Source organism: Budorcas taxicolor, chromosome 1, assembly GCF_023091745.1.
Source record: "Budorcas taxicolor isolate Tak-1 chromosome 1, Takin1.1, whole genome shotgun sequence".
In the NCBI taxonomy this organism is placed as follows: Eukaryota; Metazoa; Chordata; class Mammalia; order Artiodactyla; family Bovidae; genus Budorcas; species Budorcas taxicolor.
The window spans coordinates 25,365,883-25,382,288 of NC_068910.1; the positions used below are offsets into that span (position 1 = coordinate 25,365,883).

At 49.5% G+C, this 16,406-nt stretch overlaps 2 protein-coding genes across 6 annotated transcripts in view; one reads left to right on the plus strand and one right to left on the minus strand.

Annotated features, from left to right (window-relative positions):
• SLC25A26 (solute carrier family 25 member 26) overlaps nucleotides 1-10,969 on the plus strand; it is a 142,061-nt gene extending 131,092 nt beyond the window's left edge. For all 4 annotated transcript variants that reach the window (XM_052640382.1, XM_052640398.1, XM_052640390.1 and 1 more), the window contains 3 exons: nucleotides 5,257-5,321; nucleotides 6,278-6,351; nucleotides 10,574-10,969. In XM_052640382.1, the coding sequence (XP_052496342.1) occupies nucleotides 5,257-5,321; nucleotides 6,278-6,351; nucleotides 10,574-10,691 (257 nt within the window). In that variant the 3' untranslated portion in view covers nucleotides 10,692-10,969. The remainder of the gene's footprint in view (nucleotides 1-5,256; nucleotides 5,322-6,277; nucleotides 6,352-10,573) is intronic.
• Nucleotides 10,970-11,758: 789 nt separating this feature from the next.
• The window catches only part of LRIG1 (leucine rich repeats and immunoglobulin like domains 1), a 115,202-nt gene continuing 110,554 nt past the window's right edge, over nucleotides 11,759-16,406 (minus strand). The window contains exons 15-19 of one of the 2 annotated variants that reach the window (XM_052640370.1): nucleotides 15,513-15,932; nucleotides 14,989-15,114; nucleotides 14,312-14,461; nucleotides 13,526-13,768; nucleotides 11,759-13,365 (exon numbers count right to left, since the gene is read on the minus strand). In XM_052640370.1, coding sequence (XP_052496330.1) covers nucleotides 13,184-13,365; nucleotides 13,526-13,768; nucleotides 14,312-14,461; nucleotides 14,989-15,114; nucleotides 15,513-15,932 — 1,121 coding nt within the window. In that variant the 3' untranslated portion in view covers nucleotides 11,759-13,183. Of the gene's footprint in view, nucleotides 13,444-13,525; nucleotides 13,769-14,311; nucleotides 14,462-14,988; nucleotides 15,115-15,512; nucleotides 15,933-16,406 lie in introns of both variants that reach the window. The other variant, XM_052640361.1, reaches the window with a different exon arrangement.

Consider the following 16,406-nt stretch of genomic DNA (forward strand, 5'->3'; position numbering starts at 1 on the left):
AGGATACCAGCTTTAGTGGAAAAAAAAAATTCACTTCCGGTTTGTTTTAATGGTCATTGGATGGACTTTTTGTTATAGTGATCAGGAAAACAGAAAACATACATTTTTATAGGATCCTATAGTAATAATTGGACCCATCTGACTTGTAGAACTGATAATCCAAAATAAGACTATTGCCTGTAGATACGAAGCCAGCTCGGATTGATTATGACAGGCAGTTGTTTCCACATGATCCATGTCCTTAGCTGTGTTAAGTGGGTAGGTGGTCTTGATTTGTTTGCCAGTGGTCAGGAGTCCTTACTCCCCGGGACCTACAAGGGTCTGTCTGTGGACCCCCTCTGGGGCCTGGGGGCAAAGTGAGCATTCTGGAAATTGAGTCATACTGGATAAGGAAGGCCACTTCTTAAAGTGAACATACTATAAATTGTCTGTGTGTTAAAACAAATATATATATATTTTCTGGTTTCTTTAAGGAGCTAATTCAAAGATGTACTTGCAACTGTATCATTCCTCTTAAGGACATGTGTGTTCATTACAGTTCCTTTTTGTGAGAAACGTTGTATGATAGGCAGTAAGCACTTAGTTTAGTCAGAGGTGGCAGGAGGTGGGGCTGCGGCAGCAGGGGGAGAAACTTGCTATCAGTGATCTCAGGGGTCTCGGCTGGCAGCCGTTTGAAGCAGGGCTTCGGTCCCAGCCAGAGGTTGAGAACGGGTCACGGTGGTGAGAGCACCGAATCTTAGCCAGTAGACCAGTGGTCAGTGCAAGACCCTGGCTTTTCAACTTTGCAGAAGAAAATTCCCACAGAGATGAAAGGTGAAGTATTTATTAGGTGGAGAAAGGAGTGCAGTACGTGTGGACAGGAACACCCACTGGCAGACTTAGAGTCCCTGAGCCGTGCCTGCGGGGCAGGGTGAATTCCCGTGATGAGGCATTTTTCCCAGCTTTCCTTTGGGCAGTCATTTTGGTTTGCCCAGTTCACAGCCCGGATTGGGTATATCTCAGGTTCTTCTGTGCGTGCGCACATGTCTGTTAGCCAAGGTGGACTCTACTGCAGAGGTTTATGCGTGGAGCATCTCTTAACGTCACTCCCCTTAGATGTCCAAGACCTTTTCTGCGCATGTGTGGTTGCGGAGGTGGCCTGACTTTGAGAATGAGAAATATGTGATCTGGGCAGGGCTCAGCCTCCCGTCCTGTGGCTGTCACCGTGGAGTTTCAGTCCACAGGGAGTGAGTCTCCGATCAGTTTACCGTGGGTCGGGGAGAGGTGGGCAGTCTGCTTCCTGCATCACCAGTATCCACTGTCTGGGTCAGTGGGGAAACTGGGGCCGGGACACCCAGTGGATTTGCCCAGAGCTGCAGCCTCCAGTGCTGGCTGACCTGGCCGAGTCACAGGGCTGTCAGACCTCTGTTCTGTCCGCAGCTGAGGAAGGAGACTTCGGGGCCTCACTAGGCACCAGTTTCCTTACCTGTGACATAGAAGCACCTGCCCGTCCATGAAGAGGTTGTTGCTGGGGTAGGTGATAGTGTGTGGTGGTGTTGAGTCGCTAAGTCATGTCTGACTTTTTTGTGACCCATGGACTGTAGCCCACCAGGCTCCTCTGTGCATGGGATTCTCCAGGCAAGAACACTAGAGTGGGTAGCCATGCTCTCCTCCAGGGGATCCTCCTGGCCTAGGGATCGAACACACACCTGCTGCATTGGCAGGCAGATTCTTTACCACTCAGCTACCTGGGAAGCCCCTGCATAGCGTGTTAGTGTTTGGTAATCTGTAGAACTACATTTAAGGAATTACTATTTCAGTAAAAAGTAAAAGATGTCAGGAAACGAAAAGATGTCATCATCATAGTAGTTCTTAATTGCATGGAGGCGGGGGAAGAAAGCACATTAATAAATTTAGTATACCTTAATCATTGCCTCTACTAGGGTATAGATTTAAAAGCTCCTCAAGACAATTATCTTATTTTTTCAGCTGATGTCTGATAGAATTTGCTCAAGGTCTGCAGAAAATTGTTAGTAGATGTACATGTCTTTAACAGAAGACAAAATTAAATAGGTTTCTTGTTTACATTCCTTGTTTTGAAATTTTAGTTGATACAAATATTGACCCTGAGGAACAAGGTTACTGTTTAAAAACCTTTCTAAAAGATAAGCATAATTGGAAAAAACTTCACATTGTGGGAAAGTGATATTCTGTAAGAATTTGCTGCAAGATTGTGTACTACACAGTATAGAGACGTGAGTCACGACTTGTCACATGGGGCAGCCCATAAGATCTGGCGTGCTTACCCGCTGCCCTTTCAGATGTTTTCGCCTTACATGGCCATAAAGGCAATGATAAAACTTGCCCTTAAACCAGAAATCTTATTTCTCATCCCTGTGTGCTTTTCCAAGTTTAAGATGAATAAATTATCATAGACAAAGCACTCTCTGGTCATCCTTGGAGCTGTCTGGTGCCCATGCTTGCTTTACAAACCACTTGGCACAAATATCCAAAAATGTCCCTTGAGATTGGAGGTGTTGATGGCTTGTCATGCTCAGAAATTCCCTTGGCCTCTGGTCAGGGGTTAAATTAGGGGGGGAAAAATGAACTTTGGCACTGTTGCCAGCTTCCTCACTTCAAGTTAACTCCTAAACATAAAACCATCATTCAGTCTGTGTAATAATGACATATGCTGTATAGTGATATTTGCTATTCTGATGTTCTTTGATTCATTTCCTGTAATGAACACTTACACTCTCTGGGAGAAGGAAGGAAAGCCATGGCTTGAAATTCTATAACAGGGTGAAGGATTATCTGGGTAACAAATGACAGGGCCCAATACAGTCTAAAAGAAACGGAAACACGTTTGTTGCCATTGTTGTCGTTGAAGCCCCATTTGTTTGGGGCTCTCCGCTGGAGCAGCCCTTCCTGCTCCCAGCTAGTGCGTGGGGGACGGTGCGGGGCAGCCCCCGACCGCTGTGCCCTGCCCCACCCCCAGCAGATGTTGGAGATGACAGCTCGACTTACTGTAGGCAGGTGGCCCCTTTGGAGGGGAGAGAACCCTGAGGACACGTGAGATGTTGTTTCACTGTAAAAATGTAATTTCCCCCGAATCTGGTTCTTGGAAGCAGTTAGCCTAACATTAAGTACAAACGTATCTCTAGTGAACACATAGAAAATTGTTTCACATGTGATTTGAACACTAAAGTAGCCTGCAGTTGCTATACCAAGTAATTATTTCCTGTCTAATACGTTAGCGTGTTCCTTGTATTTATTACCAGAGGTTTACAGTTCCCTTAAGTAAAATGTAGAAAATAACTGCATTTTAACTGAAAATACAGCTCCCTGGCTCCCTCCCCATTATGACTGGTTATTCTATCACATGATCTTCACAAGTCCTTCTTACAGCCTCATAAAAAAAACACTGTGAGGTCTGTGAATTAAAGCAGTCTTTGATATTTGAAGACATTTAAATTGACATTAATAACTTTCATAAAATAAAGTTTCCTTCATGGTAGTAAAATTAGGACCTATTTCAGCATATGTGTTTTTGTCTCACTTTTCTTCATATTACTTTCAGGAAACAAATCACTGGGAGAATATTGGCAGGCACCTAAAGGAATAGTGAACTTCGCTGATGGCCAAAATAAGTTCAATTTACAGTATCTAAATTTAGTAGAAGACAAATACTTTTCAACATGGGTGATTCGTGAGAGCCTGAGTGGTCAGACGGAGGACTGATAATGTCCTTGTCAATGTTTAAGCCTTTTTAGTTGGTTTAGGTCAGTTTGAGACATTTTCAAATGGGAAAATGGTTATGCACTTAGGAATTTAAACAACTGGACAAATTTGTGTTTGTCTTACTCCTATATGAAGGTCACTGTGTAATGAAACAGTACTGCTTCTGGAGCCAAGATACATGTGACTTTGAGTATTGAAGGCGGAGTAAATGGTTAAGTGGTTTAAAAGAGAGAGTAGCGTTTGAGGATTGAGTCCACGAAATTTTAAAAATACTTGCAGTTTAGCAGGTCTCTGAATTTCAGGCACCTTTTCGATTGGGAGGAAAACGTTTCCTATTCATAACTCAGAGGTGGCTAAAATAAAAGGCAACCTAGCATACATGTTTCTAGTTTTATTCTTTAGCCCTAAGATTTGTGCCCTTCTGGGTATATCTTTCAAGAAGTCAGCAGCATAATAAATAACCTAATGTTACCAAATGGAGGAGGTTCAGTTTCATGATCTTATTTCAGCAACGTATTTAGAAAGAGATTTGGCAGAGATCAAATGACCTCCTTGTCCACACAACCCAGAACTTAAGAGGGAGAGGCTGCTATTTCTGGAGCATCCTTGACACACGTGTTGTGTTCAGCTCTTAGAAAACTGTCCAACTTCAGTGTGGGTCGTGGAAGCTGAATCTTCAGGAAACCCTTTTGGGCTTACTGCTTCAGTCTTTTTTAGGACTTTGGGGGGTCTGCCATATCTCTTTGTATCATACTGAATAAAATATTGATCCCAGATACTGTGATTTCTGTTAAAAGAAAAAAGAAAAAGTCTTCCAGTTCCTCTGTCTGTACATGCAGACCCCTTTAAAATATGTGGGTTTTTTTGAAGATCCATTTGGCAGTCACGGAATTTAAATAAAGAGGACACAGCCACAAGGAAGAACTCGGGCTTGGATCAAGACTGACTCTAACAAGAAACGAGCTTAGAAATCTTGTTACCGTAGCTGTGCTGTTGACCAGAAGTCTGGAAATACAGAAAAACGTGCTCTCTTAACCGTTAAAAACCCAGCCATGTATACCAAAAGTCCCCACAGCAATACACGTTTCCCTTTGCCAGTTTTGCCTTGGAGCAGAAACCACAGCAGCGCTTTGGAGTCAGAGAGGATAGGCCCGTGGAAGGCACGGACCCCTGAGACCCATGGGGTGCAGCAGCGCCTCTCAGACGGGGCGGGGTCTGACCACAGATCCCCCCATGCACACAGGTTTGTGAACTGCTTCCCAAGAGAGCAAGATGCATTGCGGGGCCTTTTTTTAAACTTGAGCATATAAAATATCCTGTCACCTCTCTGATATGCAGTGAGACATCACTGCCACGCAGCAGAGCATGTGGGTAAAGATTTTGCTGTGTGCTTCCTGTTCTGGAATCAGTCAAGTGGATGTAATGATAAAGTATTTTTGGCGGAGTTAGGAGGAATTCTAGAATAAAAATTATAAAATGCCGTGTAACGTGGTAAACAATGCCTCACTTGTGTGTGGCGTGTTTTTATGTGCACAGGTGGCTTTGCAGCTGCAGTCACCACGCCTCTGGACGTGGCCAAAACAAGAATCATGTTGGCAAAGGTAAGTGGTAAAATAATGTATCGGAGACACAACAGATGCTTGTCTCCATTAGGGCCAGGGCTTATGTGTATATACAGTGAACAAAGGTGGCAATAATACCTGTAAGTTAGCAGCCTTACGCTGCCTGTTGAATCACGAATGGAGCTGCCTTTGGACAAAGCACTATCCACAGGAATCACTGTGATGGCTGTCTGTTTGACATCATTTTCCTCCATATTATGTGAATAGGTAGGGCTGGTAGGGCCTCTGGCTGGTAATACTCTTTTCAGAAACTCCCTGTTTTTACTGGTGACAGTCGTGAGGCTCAGAGAGTTGGCCTGCTTCACGCCAGGCAGCAAGTATGAGGCTCTGAACTTATATCATGCTTATTAAGCTTTCACCAGATGAATTAGGACAGTTTTCAGAACTGTTAACAAATGCCATGAAGAAAAATTATCTTTAAAACAACTGCATCAAGACTTCAGAGAAGTCCATGGAACATACCTGAACCAAAACGATGACTCTGAAAGGTCAAATCGCAGTATGAAGCTTCGTAGGGCAAAGCCAGCTTTAAACTGAACGTAGTGTTCTTTATTGGATGTGTGCATTAGCCACTGAGAGAAGTTTCACAATACCATTATACTGATTACTCCCCACCCTTCTCAGATCAATTACACCGCTTCCCATCGGTTTCCTGGTCAGTAGTTGTATGTGAATTGTCTGGGGAAGCTCTGCTCATTGGTTGATGATGAGAGAACTCACCTGGAAAAGCTGCTTCAGGTGGGATTTGGGCCAGATCAGGGCTTGCTGGCGGCTTCAGATGTGAGGGCTTCTAGTCCAGTGAGAGCCAGGGAGCTGATTCCCTAGGGACTCCCCAGTCTGCCTGAAACTGTCCTAGGGGAGGGTGTTGGGGAGCCAGCTCTAAGTAGGTTGGGGAATTTTGTGAGATGACGTCTTCGCTTTGTCTTTCCTTGCAGGCTGGTTCCAGCACCGCAAGTGGGAATATCCTCTCTGCCCTGCAGGCGGTTTGGCGGACACAGGGGCTGTCGGGGTAAGGCCAGGAGGGGAAGCCTCTCCACCCTCCTCCTTCTCTAGTCCAGTGTCAGGCACACCCACCCTTCTTCCTTCTGCTCGTCCTGATCGTAGAAGACATCATGTCTGATGTTGCGTATGTGAGGTGCTGTTACACAGACGAGCTGACGCAGTGTTGCAGCTGGTGGGTCCCATCTCAGTGTCGGGTGATGTCCGTGTGTGCGGCCCCTGCCGGGTTCTGGGCTGCAGCAGTGAGAAAGCCAGCGTCCGCTTGTGTAAGGTAGGACCCGAGTGACGAAGGTAGCGTTGTTAGAGGAAAGCATTTGTGGTTTGGGACACTTTTACCTATCATTAGTTACCACCTTCAACACAGCTCAGTGCGTGACACCTCCCTTGAAGCCCACAGCTTTGTATCGTCAGCCAAGTGCTTCATACTCTAGCATGGTGTCCCACAAAGCTGTCTTTAAAATGCTATTTCAGTACTGCTTTTACAACATGCAAACCTGTCCAAGCGCTTCCCCGGTGGGTCAGCAGTGAAGAATCTGCCTGCAGTGCAGGAGACACAGGCTGATCGCTGAGTTAGGAAGATCCTCTGGAGAAGGAAATGGCTACTCACTCCAGTATTCTTGGCTCGGAAATCCCATGCGGAGGAGCCTGGCAGGCGACAGTCCATGGGACAGAACTAAGCGACGAGGCACCAACGCTGTCTGCAGGTTGGGATCTGTACAGACGGGTGAAATCATGGTTCTCTCTGGAATCATCTCCAGGGATTTTCCTGAGAGCCCCCCCTCCGTTCAGGGAAGGTTGAAGGGCGCCTGGTGACCAGGCCAAGCCACAGTAGTGCCGCCGCCTCACCGCAGAGCTGTGTCCGTCGGTTCTGTGGCTAGTTTTGTGTCCCTTTGGCAGGTTTTGTTGCAGCTGGTTGAGTCTGGGGAGCCTGGCGCAGGTCAGCCAGGCCTAGGCAAGGGGCTTCTGTAGGAGAGCCCCGTCCTCTGTTCACGGCAGCTGGCGGTGTGGCCTCAGTGACTGCCTCCTCGCTGTGGGTGCTGCGGCCTGAAGGACACGGGGTGTGGGGACGAGGCCGGGCCACCTGAGGAGTGGGCGAGCCCGGGAGGGCAGGGGCGTAGCCCGTCTGTCCTGAGTGAGTGACTCCCGGCTCGTCGATGGTGAGGACGTAGGAATCTGGTTGCTCACAGTTGAGACACGTCGATTTTGATGTTAGTTCCTCTGAAGAAAGAAATGGTGTGGCGGAGGTGGGGGCCACGGAAAAAGAGCTATGAAGTAGCCCGGAAAAGACTCTCTGGGCTTCAGATAGTGACTGGGCCACACAGAGGGGTTGCATGCAATAGCTGTTTTAGGTCATCATGTCCAAATGCTGAATTTTACCCATCTGTTTCGATATCATTCTTAAGAGTCTCTGGCAACTGTTGGGTCTCTGCCCCAGACTGTAGCCCTGTGGAGTCTGAGTGGGGCTGTAGCCTGCTTGCTGTTTTCAGGAAGGTGGTATTGTGTGTGAGGGTGGCTTTGTTGGCAGGACTGCGGCACCAGAAGCTTGCGGAGGAGGGGTTTCCCTGAGATGATCAAAACTTAACCTTCCCTGTCCTGGTGGTGGCGTCACTGGGTGCTCCCTCGTGGGGCCACGCCAGGATCGCAGGCAGAGACAGGGTGTCATCCTCATGCAGAGGGCCTGTCCCTGTCCCTGCTGTCAGCCCTGTGAAGGGATCTCATCGTCCAGAAGCTTCTTGAGTCTTGGGCTCCCACTGGTATGCCCAGCGCGGTCCTTAGCAGAGTGTTCATTAGCTTCTCATTAATGTGATAAGAGACACATAATTTGACAAGGGAACTGTAACAAAAGGCAAAGAAGCAAAGGCCCTGCCCATGTGGGCAGCTGTTCTGAACAGTGGGCCTGGGTTTCTGCTGCTTCCTCTGTCCTCCGCGCAGAGTCCCCAGGGCTCCTGGTGGTCCTGGAACACGCCTGGGCTTTGCAGAGGGTTCATACATGTACACACACCCCTCACGCCCCAAGCCCAGCTCGGGGCTGGTGCTGAGCTCTCGGCATCCGTTAAAGCAGTGACGCACTTTGGTCACTCTGGGGAGGGTGGGGGTAACCATATGGCACAGACTTGGGAGATGTGCCCGCAGACAACTTGGTTTCTCAAATGAAAATACCAAACGCTCGTCCAGCGCAGCGGGCCGAAGGCAGATGGGAAGCCTGTTCATCCGGCGCTGCTCCGCACTCCAGCTCGTCGCCTGGCCTGTGTGTCTCTCCTGCGCCTTCCCGAGCTCACCGCCTCTGCCGAGCCCCTTGCGTGGCGCCCGGGGTGTCGGCTCTCCCGCGTGTGGTCCCTCCAGTGAGGCTCCGCTCTGCTCCAGCCGCCGTGTCTGGGTCTGGTTGGGATGCTCACTGGACAAATGACTTTATGTTAAGGCTATAATGATGTTAACAGACTCAGCTGTCATCTAGTGAAGCCGTAAACTGCTTCCGTCTGCCCCTAGCGTGGAGCAGCAGAGCTCCTTAGCAGCGGGAGCAGAACGAGACTCAGGCTGTGGAAACAAGTCGGGGAGGGAGGCTCCTGTGGCAAGTGCAGTTTCCGCAGCTCAGCCTCGTGCCCTCCTGGCCAGCATGTCTCTGTGGGGTGGGGGCTGGGAGGTGAAGCTGTTCTCTGGGTCGGAAGGACCTAGGGGCCTCAATGCAGAAATTCAGGGACACCTCATATAGAAACAATTTGCACGGTGCTGCGCTAAACAGCTTTTTCCTTACAAGTGTGTTTTCATCTGTAGAATTTTCATGTGGACAAGAAAAAGAGGTTCTTATTTGGGGTATCATTTTAGTTGGTGAGTTAAATTCGCAGCTAACTAAACCACCGACCCCCAGAACTCCTCTCAAGTCTGTTTTCAGAAGTGCTGAGGGCTGCGTGGTGGGGTGGTCTGAGGAGCAGGGAGCTGGCCTCTCCTGGCAGTTGACAGGGGGCAGCTGGGCAGCCGTGGACTAGGCTGCCCTTGTGAGGCCGCCTCCTTGTCTGGGTCTTGGCGCGTCTCCCTTTAGCTGAGCATGAAGGTTTCCCAGGCTGTCAGGGCTACTCCAGGCTCCCGTTGGCATAATGTATTTTCAGCTGTCCTCCCTAGATCTGATCCAAAGTATTTTTAGTAGTGAATTCACTAGTTCTGACTGTGTAATTTTGTTTTTTGCATATACAAGTAATATTGTTGGTAAAAAGGTTCAATTATTACAGACACATAGGCGAGGAAAGTCTCCTCAGAAAGTTGAGGACACATGTCAGCCGTGTTTGTCCAACATGCAGTCATATTACACCGCTCTGGGACTTCTTTTAGAACGCATTTTGTCTGTCTGCCATGTGAGTCCCTGTGGACAACCTTATTTTTCAGTTGCAGAATCTCCCAGGTTTGTCTCCTGTACCAGAATCTGTAATCTGAGAGTGGGTTCTTTGCAGTTTTTATTTCATCAGCGAAACCACGATGACCATCTTTGAACAAATAACTGTGTGTTGCTCTGGGAGTGTATTAAACAATGATTGTCCAGTTTACAACCCCAGTAACATTGTTCTTTTACTTTGCATTTCTTTGCTTATTCAAAAGTTGCAACTTGGATGGTGACTGGCCTTCCCTAGTGCCTGGGGAGAAAACCTATAAAAAGGTGCTGTTCCCCTCCCAGCTGGAACAGCCCATCTGTGTTGCCCTTCATTAGAAGAGAAAGAAAACGGGATCCATGGAGATTGGATTCCCCAAGTGGGGATTTAAGGACAAAATGGGACCAAGTGAATCACGGGGAGGAGCAGGAGAGTCGTTGGTAATCTCCCGAAACGCCCAGGGCCCACTTCAGGTCTAAGGTGTCGGGGCTCCAGCCTTCCCCAGGAGTCAGCTCACTGACAGCTTTATTAAAAAGTCCATTTCATCGTGTCTCGACACAAATGGTGTCAGAGTTGTTAACAGAACTTTTGTGGGGGTCGAGTGAGTTTGGACTGACTGCTGGACTTAGCGGTGGGTGCTCACAAGTAAGCTCTGTTTGGTATTCGGCCACTTCAGCCAGCAGACAGCTGGGCTCCAGCTCCAGCAAGTCTGCTCGGGAATGTAAGTGCCATTCTGAAAAGAAACACACACGTCTAAGTGCTATGCGGGGTTTAATGAGCATGGTGTGCTAAGCTGAGCGAGCTGTGGGTGTTGGAATTTAGCCTTTTTTACACACACAGGTTTTAAAAACTTCTCCTCTTGCCTCCCACCAGGTTATTTGCAGGTGTCTTCCCTCGGATGGCAGCCATCAGTCTGGGAGGTTTCATCTTTCTTGGTGCTTACGACCAAACTCGAAGCTTTCTGTTGGAACTTGGCAGAGAGAGCCCCTGAATCAGAGATGGCCCCTCCCTTCAAGAAAGGACCCTGCTGTGAGAAGAGTTTCCCTTCCAGTGAGCAGCTGTCCAGCCATCTGAACAACGAGACACAGTGCGGAAGTCCAGTCCCACTCGGGTTACAACATGGAGGACATGTCTTCCGCGCTGCAGGCTGGCTGGGGTGACGTCATCGGCTCGTTTGCCAGAGTTGAGAGAGAAAATGATGTCTGTCCACCGTGGTACTTTGAACATTTTTTTCCTCAACTCCTTAATAAATAAGCATGGCAATGCTGAGTCCAGGCCCTTTCAGAGCCTTCATTTGATCTGTATCTGATCTTTCATTTCCTGCCACCTGATAGTGGAGTCAGCCAAAGGCAGAGATGCTTACAGTTTTAAGAGAATGGCTAGAAGGAGACTTAGGGAAAAGGCTGGGGATGTGGGCGGGTTTTTCCCCTGGGTTAATTCTAGTTGCATCAGCTTACAGCTTTGTGTAAAAAGAATGAAGTACAGGTGCACGGCAAGCATCCTTGCTGGGTAACCAAGCTGCTGGTCTTAATGACCATCAGATTTCACCTATAAACACACTTGTATTATTTTACAGAGAGGTGTCCAGCTGCTCATGTGGTGTCTCGTGAGAGAGAACCCAGTCTCGGCTCAGTGACTAGGTGGGCCGTCACTGACCTCTCTCACTGTTTCAGACTCAAAGCAAGGGCCGGGGCTGGCTTTGGAAATAGGGTGGTTTCATCCTTCCTAATCAGTAAGGTTCATTGTTAGGAATTTTAAGCTCTACACTGGAAATCGAAGAGACGAAGTAAGGTCACCATTCTGGAGCTTGACTGACTAATAAGCTCCAGGTGTTAGAAAAATTCAGAGAGAAATCTTAGGAATCTGGTGCTGGCATGTCTTCCCTGGAGCAACAGTATACAGTTGCTTTGACTAAATTTTTTTTTCCTTTTCAAGAAGAAGTGAAAGGGTAATTAATTAGGGCAGGATGACTCCCTTACAAAGGCAGTCTCTGGAATTTAACCAGCCGTGCTTCATCCTGTTTATGTAGGTATAAAACAACCCACCACACACTTAACATGTTATAAATGAACCTTTATTAAAGACACTTCAATGCCATTTGTTAGACACTTCAATATTTTACATGTTTTTCAATGTACATTGTACCAAAATTTCTATAAATAAATAACTTTGTACATAAAAGTAATACTTCCTCTTTCACATTGCCTCTCAGAAGCAGCAAATTCACATATTTTGTGGAAGTAACAATCAGTTAACTGTTGAGAACAGAACTCTAGATGTGCTTACCTTTTGGAACAGTGGTGACACCTGGCAGTGAAATTTAACATAGGTAAGTAACCATTCCATCAACACGTCCCCCTTCAGCTTTTTGGCTAAAGGAACTTGGCTTTCTGAGATTTTTAAGGACCTTGTTTCAATGTAATTTTTCCTGAAATACACATTGGCACTCACAAGATGGTTAGCAACAGGTCTCAAAAAAAAGTGCAAAAATCCCCAAAACCCAGGACGAGGGGCTGATCTCTGAGAGTCCAAGCCCGGGGCCATCTGGGCGAGGGAAGGACATGGCCAGGCCTGCTCTGGATCCTCAGTAGAGACGTATGAGCCCTGAAAAGCGAGGGCTCGGGTTTTTTTCTCCCCTAAGGCCAATGTAATATTAATTATGTCTGCAGAACTACAACATCACTATTGAAAAATCCACAGGTACCAACACCACCAGCAGCCTCTATCTTATTAAAAAGCCTCAAATGACCATTGAATGATACTGACAAGACCACATCTGCCTTTCTCACAGAAGGAAGAAAGGCATCCTAATTGTTGGAACCAATTGCTTGTAGTGGATTAACAACCTGTATTCCACCTGTTAGAGAAAGAACTTAAACCTACGAGAACGCCTTCACCGTTAAGGAATGTGACCGTCTGCCCCTCCGAGCTCTACGGGGAGGTCCCCGCAACGATGTCCACACACAAGCAACCATAACAGGAAGCTGCTTCCACTGCAAACACAGCCTCTGGTGGTAAAGCATCCCAGGGTCTGTACCAAGCCAGGCGCCTCCTTTCCACCCACCACCAAAACCTCCTGTGAACAAATGTGGTTTGTAGCTTCAAGGAACTCCATGCATTAAGGCACCAGAACTATCCCCCCCTCCAAAATTAAACAGCAACCAGGTATGAAAAATAATATTGTCAACATTGTACGATTTTTGTTAACCATGCACTAAAGATTAAAATAGCCTCTGAAAAGATATATATAATATATATGGCATCTCTGAGAATCTTATGTACAAGGGTACCCAATACTTCTCTACCTTTTGTACACGCTAGCCTCTTGCATTTCTGTGCTTCCACCTCAAGTCCTTTCAGACTCTTGCCGCTCCACGTGGAGGTGAGAACTATGTACAAATCAGTGATGCCCGAAGCCAGGCTCCCTCGTGGCCTCACCCACCTCTTTCCTGCAGACGCCATGAGAGCCGAGGTAGACAAATCCTAGCTTTTCGGTGCAAACAGCAGTGGTGTGCTCCGTCTCCCGGGGGACTGTCTTGTCAGGGGGGTGGACTCGGAACCGGAGTCACAGGCTTGGGGGATGTGTCCGTTGGAAAGAAGCAAGTGCTGGCCTTCACCGGGCACGTCAGGGGAGCCCAAGGTGGCGTCCGCGAGCTCAGGCTTGCCTGCAGTTAACACAGATGAAGGCTGGAGGTCTAATGAGTCCGGCTCACACAGCCGTGCTAGAGTCCAAGAGGATGCCCCTAGGAGGGGAGAAAGGAGAGGCCACGTCAGCCCGGCCACACACCCCCACTGGAGGGCGACCCCCGGGGGACAGCGCCTTACCTTTGCCATCGAGAGGTGCCGCGGGCCTCTTCAGGGCGGCCTGCGTTCTGTCGTGGTTACTGGGGTAGAGGGGCCCCCTGCTCGCATGCAGTGGAGGGTGCGGGTGCTCACTCGGGCTAGGCTCCTGGCTGCTCGGGGTTCCCGGCTGTCTGCTGTCCCTGGGCTGAAGGCGGCAGGTGGGCTCCTGGGAGTAACCGAGCGTGTCAGCGCTGCAGTCACCGCACCCCGTTGGGCCGCCACGCTCTGTGGATGAGACGGAGAACCATCACTGGACTACTCTGTAAGGCCCAAGCCCTGCTCTCGTCACCCTCCGTAGACACCTCCCCTCCCAAGTCCGTTCACAGAAGGATGACTGTGGCCAACACCAAGCTACTCCTGAAGAACAGAGGTCTTCCACGTTGAAATGCTTCAGATTAATTTCTTAATCAAAGTGTGAACTGATACACTGATCCCAGGGGAAAATCCGGTGTGCACGAGGTGTTGTGCAGTGCCAGCCGTCTCTTGAACAATTAGACACCTAGTGTCAGAGTGGCCCTGGTAAAGAGGCACCTCTGTCACTTAAAAATGTAAACTCATGCTTAACACACCATAGTATCAGTTGAGAGACCTATTCTGGGATTTAAAAAGAGCCAGGCCACACTGCCTGTTTATAGAGTGAGTGCCAAATTCTGAGATGGTTTGACATCAATTATTTGTCTCCCCCCACAACTTTCCTGTAGCGAGTGGGTCAACTCAGATTTCGACTTCAAGAGCTAAACACTTTTTCCTGAGGAAAGCTGCTCGTACCCATTGTCCTCTGGGGGCCGGGTGGGCCGTCAGCCTTCTCCCCCACTTTCCAGGGCTCCTTGGTGAACCCGACGCACAGCTTGGGCTGCCTGCACAGAACACCGTGAGCTTCCACCTCGGGAAAGAGGCCTGCGTCTCTTGGACAAACACCTGCAACAGACTCCCATCCGGTTAGACGCCCTTCCTCTGAGGTGCGCTTAGCGCTTCAGACGACGCTGTGTGAAAAGAGTGGGCAAGGCAGCCAGCACAGCGACACTACTCGAGAGGTTCCTCCCAGGGGTTTGTTCCTGGGCTGATAACCCAGAGGTCCAATGAGGCCCCTTTTCTAACACTGCCTTCACACCAGGCAGGCCATGGTGCCATGACGGTGAGCACTTCTTGTTTGGATAAACTCACTCCCCCACCCCGTTCCTGGGGGCACTTCCTACTCTGAAGAGCAGGCCTGGGCAGTCTCCCTGCTCCAGGAATGCGGGTGGGGGGTGTGTCTGAAGGGGTCTCGTCTTTGCTGCTCTTCCTGCAGGCAGTCCTACCTTATCCGGATTAGGAGATGGTAAACCCAACAGAGACCTGGTGGAACTTGGCACAGGTTAAGTCCCTAAAGACCCACCAGCAGACTTGAGTCATCCAAGCTGCAGGGTCCCCGTGCTTAAGAGGATGCGCCCGGGCTGAGGCCCTACCGTTGCTCTCCAGATGCCCGTTGGCCTGGTGGCCACCTTCCGTCCTGACCACCGTCTCCTGTCGGTCCGAAAGTGTCCCCTGAGAAGAGAGGTAGCTCGGGACGTCTGGGGGCACGATGGTTTCATCTGCAAGCAGACAAGATCGTCACACACCAGGGGTCCTGATCCTTTGTGGTGACGACACAAGCAGACGTGGGCGCCGGGGAGCCGCTGTCAAGCTGCGCCCTGGAAGCCCTCCTGGCACCTGCTTAGCCTGACTTTACCCAGCCATTGGGACAGTGTCTGTCTCCCTTCTCATCACCATGCCCCAAGAGAAAAATGGCCCAGTGAAATCCCTACAGCCACAACCCACACAGCAGCAAAGCCCGATGGCTCAGAAAACTGCACAGTTCGTAATGGACTTGCATTGAGAGTATTGCCATTAAAATGTGCTATCCTCAAAAGATAACATGGTGTCATTCTCTAGCCTCCTTCCCAAACATTCCGGCCGTTCCCCTCCCCTGCGAGTCGCCGCGGCGGCTCACCTGTGTTCGTGACGCTGTACTCCTCGCTCTTCTTCCTGGTCTGGTAGATGATGCACACCCAGACGAGGGAGGTGAGCACGATGCTGCACACCACGGCGATGGTGAAGATGCCCACGGTGGTGCCGTCCTTCCTGCAGCCCGGGGTGGGCAGGACGCTCAGCTGGCTGTGTGCACGCTCCGTGCCCAGCGCGTTGGACATCTCGCAGGTGTAGCGGCCCGCGTCTTCCAGCACCACGTTCTGAACGACCAGCAGCTGGTTGCCGGGGGTGAAGTGGTGGCGTTCGGTGAGGCTCAGGGGCCGGTCCCCCTTGAGCCAGGTGATGCGGGGCGGAGGGCTGCCGGCCGCCTTGCACTGCAGGGCCACCGTTTCTCCCACAGACACCACGCGGTCCTCCAGCGGCACTGCCAGGGACGGGGTCTCTGCAAGAAAGTGGGGGTGTCACCGTTTCTCTGTGGACCTCGGCTATTCTAGGTCTGTCTGTCTCCTGGAACAAGGACAATCCAACGTGTCATGCAGTGCCATCTGGGAGCTTTTATCAGAGTGGCTAGGTTTTCTACCAGAGGGACTAAGCTGTGCTGTCTGGGGATGAACTGACCTCAAGCCACAGAACCCCCATGGTTCTCACACTGCCCGGTGACAGGCCCACGTCTGTCCCTCTTGACCCACCTTGCCTGCCTGAGGAGAGGGCAGTTCTTCAGAGTATCTCACACCTAAGCTCTGTGGAGACTAATTCAATGGCTTTTTTGGTTTGTTTTTTTAAGAGAGGGAACCACTTGTTTTGCTTAAAGTAAAAACCGCCTCTTGCACTCCCCCACCCCAGGCTTCACAGGACAGTCTGAGAACCGTGCCTCTAGGTCCCTATGATGTGTAAGAAAATCACACACAGACACACA